This window comes from Parasteatoda tepidariorum, chromosome 3 (genome assembly GCF_043381705.1).
Source record: "Parasteatoda tepidariorum isolate YZ-2023 chromosome 3, CAS_Ptep_4.0, whole genome shotgun sequence".
NCBI classification, from domain to species: domain Eukaryota; kingdom Metazoa; phylum Arthropoda; class Arachnida; order Araneae; family Theridiidae; genus Parasteatoda; species Parasteatoda tepidariorum.
In genome coordinates, this window is record NC_092206.1 from 1386108 (window position 1) to 1391654 (window position 5547).

The 5547-nt window shown below is 28.9% G+C and overlaps 1 protein-coding gene across 10 annotated transcripts in view; it reads right to left on the bottom strand.

Moving 5' to 3' along the window:
* Positions 1 to 5547, bottom strand: part of LOC107436625 (multidrug resistance-associated protein 1) — a 143942-nt gene that overhangs the window by 38189 nt on the left and 100206 nt on the right. For all 10 annotated transcript variants that reach the window (XM_071178175.1, XM_071178172.1, XM_071178180.1 and 7 more), the window contains 3 exons: positions 4789 to 5003; positions 3865 to 4041; positions 2941 to 3108 (listed from right to left, as the gene is read on the bottom strand). In XM_071178175.1, coding sequence (XP_071034276.1) covers positions 2941 to 3108; positions 3865 to 4041; positions 4789 to 5003 — 560 coding nt within the window. The remainder of the gene's footprint in view (positions 1 to 2940; positions 3109 to 3864; positions 4042 to 4788; positions 5004 to 5547) is intronic.

Here is a 5547-nt window from a genome sequence, read left to right on the forward strand (position 1 = left end):
TTATAATTTTTGTATTACATATATATATATATATATATATATATATCTATATATATATATATATATATATATATATATATAATTTTTCAATGTATAATATAATCAATAAACATTTTTATTTTAGGATTTTCTTTCATACTATGCAATAAATTTAGTTGTGTTTAGAAACCTTTTTTGATAAATATGAAGTGTGTTCAATAATCACAGTCATCAAAGTCAATATTCACAGAATTTTAAGAACATGAATTACTACATATTTTTCTGCAACAAACCTCTCCAGCACTAATATATCTTTCTGCAAGAAATATTTAATAATAATTAATATACATATTATTAATTAAATTTAAAGCAGCAGAAACGTTGTACTTACTAAGAAAAGCCTATTTGGAAATAATAAAATTGCATGTATTTTTTTAAAATGAATGTGTAATATTTTTTTTATTCTAATATCATGGGCGATATTCTCACATTTTGTAAGCGAAAAACACACTCATTATTTCTTTTTTGGCAGTTGATAAATCATCATCACATAAAAAAAAATGATAAAAAAAAATTCTTAAAATCAGTGAAAGGAAAAAAAAAAAAACAATTTTTTTTTCCTTTTCCCAAAGGGGAATTAAAAAAAATTCACGAGCATTCCGTCCCCTTTGATGTGTGAAAAAGGTATCTCTTATATATTATGTATCTGAGTATAATTGTGGAGGGAAAAAAATCTTTCAAACATTTCTACAGGAAAGAAATTTTGTGCTTCAATATTTTTTATTCTATTCAAATAAGAATCGAAAAATTAAGAACACTTTGTTTCCTTCCGATGCACGAAAAAAGCATCTTAAATATAATATTAGAGAAAAAAATTTTTTAAATTTTTGCAGAAAAGAATACCAAAATTTCTTCCTTTCTAAAAAACGCTACAGAGTTTTTTATGCAAGAACTCTGTAACGTTCTGCAACAATGTTGCAGTAATTCTGCCACGAGGATGGTATGATTATGGCAATGAACATTGTGCACAAGCCCCCTTTACTTCCTAAACTAGCTGGTACCCCTCTATCTGAAGCTAGGTATCCATGTATCATAACAACACTGGTTGATAGTGATTTTGTTAAAAGGATGAACATAGTGATTTCTCAAGCACTTTTCTATAACCCCTCTAAAATAAACCACAAAAGTTGACAACCATTCTTAGATTATTTTTTTTACTTTAGTTCAAGGATAATAAATGCAATTAATTTCTTCTTACTGTGAAAAATCATCAGAACTTCTTAGTTAAATTAGAGCTGAGAACATTGAAGAACAGTTTCTTTATTCCATCCACTTTTTAAAGCTCTAGGACAGGGATGGCGAACCAATGGCACGCGACACAATATTTTGGGCACGCCACCGATCACAATTGTTATTGCACTATGAATTGCCATTACACAAATATCGCACACTATGAAGCATATGTAACAATTGAAGTAAAATTCACAAAAAACAAACAAAATAATAAACAATTATTAATAAAAAAATTAACAATTAATTCTAAAAGAACAATTAATAACCATAAAAAACAAGCTAACAATAAATAACAAGCAAAAAAATTAACAGTCCTGCTTAAACTAATATCTTACAACCTAATACAAGTTATTTGTCATTTAATCTGCAATAACAGAAGTCCCACTGATGCTACTTTAAGTTGAATTACGCGTATAACTGAGACATTGCAAAATGTATTTTCTTTTCAATGTAAATAAAGAGTTTTGAGTTGATAGTATTTAGTATTATTATTTTCTCAATAATCATGAAGTCAAAATTATTTGACGGCACGTCTGTGATTTCATTAAACAATTTTTTAGAAAAAATGGCACGTTGGTGTATAAAGGTTCGCCACCCCTGCTCTAGGATGTAACATGTCCTTAAAAAGTATGCTATTTCTAGAATTACATTTGGTTTTATACCCTGTGCTGTGAAAGATGAACATGAGGAGCAATTCCCCCAAGATATTGCAAACTATAAATGGTGCTTTCAAGGAAAGCGCTTTTCTATAGTCGCAGACTCAAATATTTATTTTTTTTAAGCAATTTACTTAAAATTTGTAATTAATTTGATTTATTTAATAGCAAACATTTAAGGCCATGATAGCCTGGTTGGTAGGGCACTGGGCCCATGTCCTAGAGTTCGTGGGTTCGATCCCTGCAGGCGAAGACTCCTCGCGTAGTATATAATGACTGACGCACATTAAATCTGTCGAGTCGCAAAGTTCTCCATGTTCCCATAACAAATCAATACCTCTGGGGGTACTGATCCAGGAGTTGCCTCGTTTTCGAGATTTGTTCAAAATGACAAGGCTACGGAGTTGAACGTTAGTAGTCGTAAACCCGAAATTGGATCGGCTGTTCGACGACGGATATATAATATAAAATAAACTCAAACATTTAATTAAGATTAAATATAACAGTCCCTTTTGCATATCAGGGGTGATTGTGAGCCCAACTCAAAAATCCTGAAAATTTCTTGATTAAAATCATTAATGATGCATTTCAAAAAATTTTTGTCTTTATAAACTTAAATCATTGATATTTTCAAAACATGAAATTCTAAATAAGTTATATGCAGCAAAATTTAAATGAATAATTCTGTATAAGTTCACTTTTATCTCTTATCACACTTATTATTCTACCAGAAAAAATATTTACGATCCGGTTAGCAAAAAATCCAGAAATCCAGATTTTTTCTGGAGCACAATCATCCTCGGCATGTAGGATTGCTTTACAAATTTTCTTTTAAACAAAAAATAGCAATAAAAGAATAAAAACATTTTTGATTTTTTTGCATAACAGTTGGAATAATAAATCTTTAATTATTGGTTTAATATGTGATTATTTTGTTAATTTTTTTTTTTTTAAAGGGTTTCTTTAACAGAAGAGTGATTCATTGAGAAAACATAAATAAACAAATGAAAACCTTTTTCTTGAGGAGTCCTTCTGGACCGATAACTTTTTCAAATATGTGTTTTCCAACGTGAGAATCCACAGCTGAAAGAGGATCGTCCAGTAGATAAATGTCAGCTCCAGAGTAAACAGCTCTGGCTATGCTCACGCGCTGCTTCTGACCTCCGCTCAAATTGATACCCTGAAAACACACAATATCTTTTTGAATGCATTGTGTTCGAACATTCAATGAAGAAACATAAAGTTAGGAATAGATTAAGTGTTGATATGTTTAGTGTTAATAGCATCTTCTGGAAAACTAGACTCCAATGTGCGTTATGCGTTTGTTCATTTCTCTTCTAATTTATTTTCAGTTTTTAACACAGCATTAGAAATTGGCTCATTGTAAAAAAAGAAATTTAAGCTTTGGGCCAATTCTTTACAGTGGTTAAAATTCTTGAAAATACCATTCACTCCCCCCCCCCAAAAAAAAGGACTTAAATTAATTTCAAGCAATATGCTAAATGAATTTATTTTTATAAATCAATCTCTATACCAAAAATATTTTAACATAACATTACTAGAACAAAATGACTTAATAATAGTTTAATTAATCTTAAATTTAAGAAATGTTAAGTTTGCTTTTATTACTGTAAGAGCAGAAATACTTGAAAAAATGGCATATATATTTTTGTTCGAATTCTTATTAGTTAATGTTAACCATTTTGAATATTATGGAAAATATCACAACAGTTTTATCACGCTTATATGACAGGTTATAATATCATAACTCAATATTGGTCTGCAAATGACAAACATTCATTCTATTATATTACTAAATTTCGAACTTTACAAAATTGAAATGTGTTCTTTTGGATTCTGAGCTGAAATTAATTTTTTTGGCTAAACAGTGACGATCTGCAAACACAAAACATTTATAAATGTTTTATTTTAATACCTTTTCTCCAATTTCAGTATGGATTCCTCCAGGAAGAATTTCCAAGTCAGGTTTGAGACCACAGCATTCAATGACTTCTTCAAAAATCCTTTTCGAAAGAGGTTTTGAAAATAGAACATTGTTTTGAAGAGTAGAATTTTGAATCCACGGCTGCTGGGAAACGTATGCAATGCTGCCCTAAATGAATAAAAGAAGGTTACAAAATCATTATCAAATGATATAAAAATTTAAATTGTTGGAAAAATATCTTTGTAGAAATTTGACCACTATATTGGATTCTAAAATTGCATGAATATGAATTGTGATATTGCATTTTTAAATCGTGTGAATACGAATAGCGATGTACGATTTTTAAACCACGTAAATACCAATCGCAATGTACAACTTTTAAATTAGGTAAATATGAAAATCCGGAGTAGCTGTTTCAAATATTCAAAATGGCAGAAACCTGCCAAACTAAAAGAATCAATTGGCGAATTTCTGCCCATTGGAGAAAGAATCAAATGCATGCAAGCGTCTCGTTATTAGCAAACTTTCTTTTAGAATTTTAGATTGAGTAATTCCGTGAAAATTTCGCCGGATTATAGGTTTTTGATAAGCAAAAGTTCGAGAACCAATGGTCTAAAGAACTGTGGAATACCGCGATATTCCCAGAAAAATCAGATACATTGATCCTAATTTTTAGACCGGAAAGATAATACCCAATACGATCACCCCATGTACCCTAAAAACTATAATGTCGGGATTGTTATTCAGAAATTAACTAGTTCAGTACAAAATAATACTACCTTTTAAGCTTGCAATTTAAACCTTTAAAAGAAAAAGAAAACAAAGTAAAAATATTCCACATAATTTTAACCCTAAATTAAATGAACTCCAAAATAAATGAATTTTAAAATGTAAATAAAATTTGATGATTCTTACATTAACTACCACTTTTCCATGAATTCGTTCCATTTCCCCTAAAATAGCTGAAAGTAAAGAGGACTTTCCAGAACCCACTTGACCCACAACTGCCACCAGAGATTTTTTCTGGACATTCATATTGATGTCCAACAAAATGGATTTGTTTTTACTTGCATCATCAGGATTTGAAATGTCCCAAGAAAATTCGCCACTTTGAATTTGGACAGCATTTCCTGCAAGAAAATAATAAATTTACGTATAATGTGCATCATAAAAAATATTATGTTTAGAGAGAACTAAAAATAAACAGATTTTAAAGTGATGTATACCTAAAACTAAATCACCCAAATCAAGACATTTTTGTCCCTATTCAAAAAACCAGCTTATTCTCAAACTATTGATCGTATAAAATAATTTTCAATTGTTCTCTATTAGTTAACTTTATGATGACTAAAAATTTCATAAAAAGTTCAAATGTCATAGATCTAAAAACAGAATATATATATATATATATGTGTGTGTGTGTAAAGTTAAAAATATAAAGGAATGCATGGAAAATTAATGAAAAAAGAAAAATTATTAAAATAAAAAAATATTTAAAATATTTTTTAAAAAAAAATTTATTCTATAAAAAAATTAAAGCCAGAAAAACAAAATAATGAAGAGATGTCATCAACTCACACGATTATATTCCCATAATTGAGTGCTTTAAAAAGGAACGAGATTTCATTATTTTGTTTTTTGGGCATTTTAATTATATATATATACATATATATA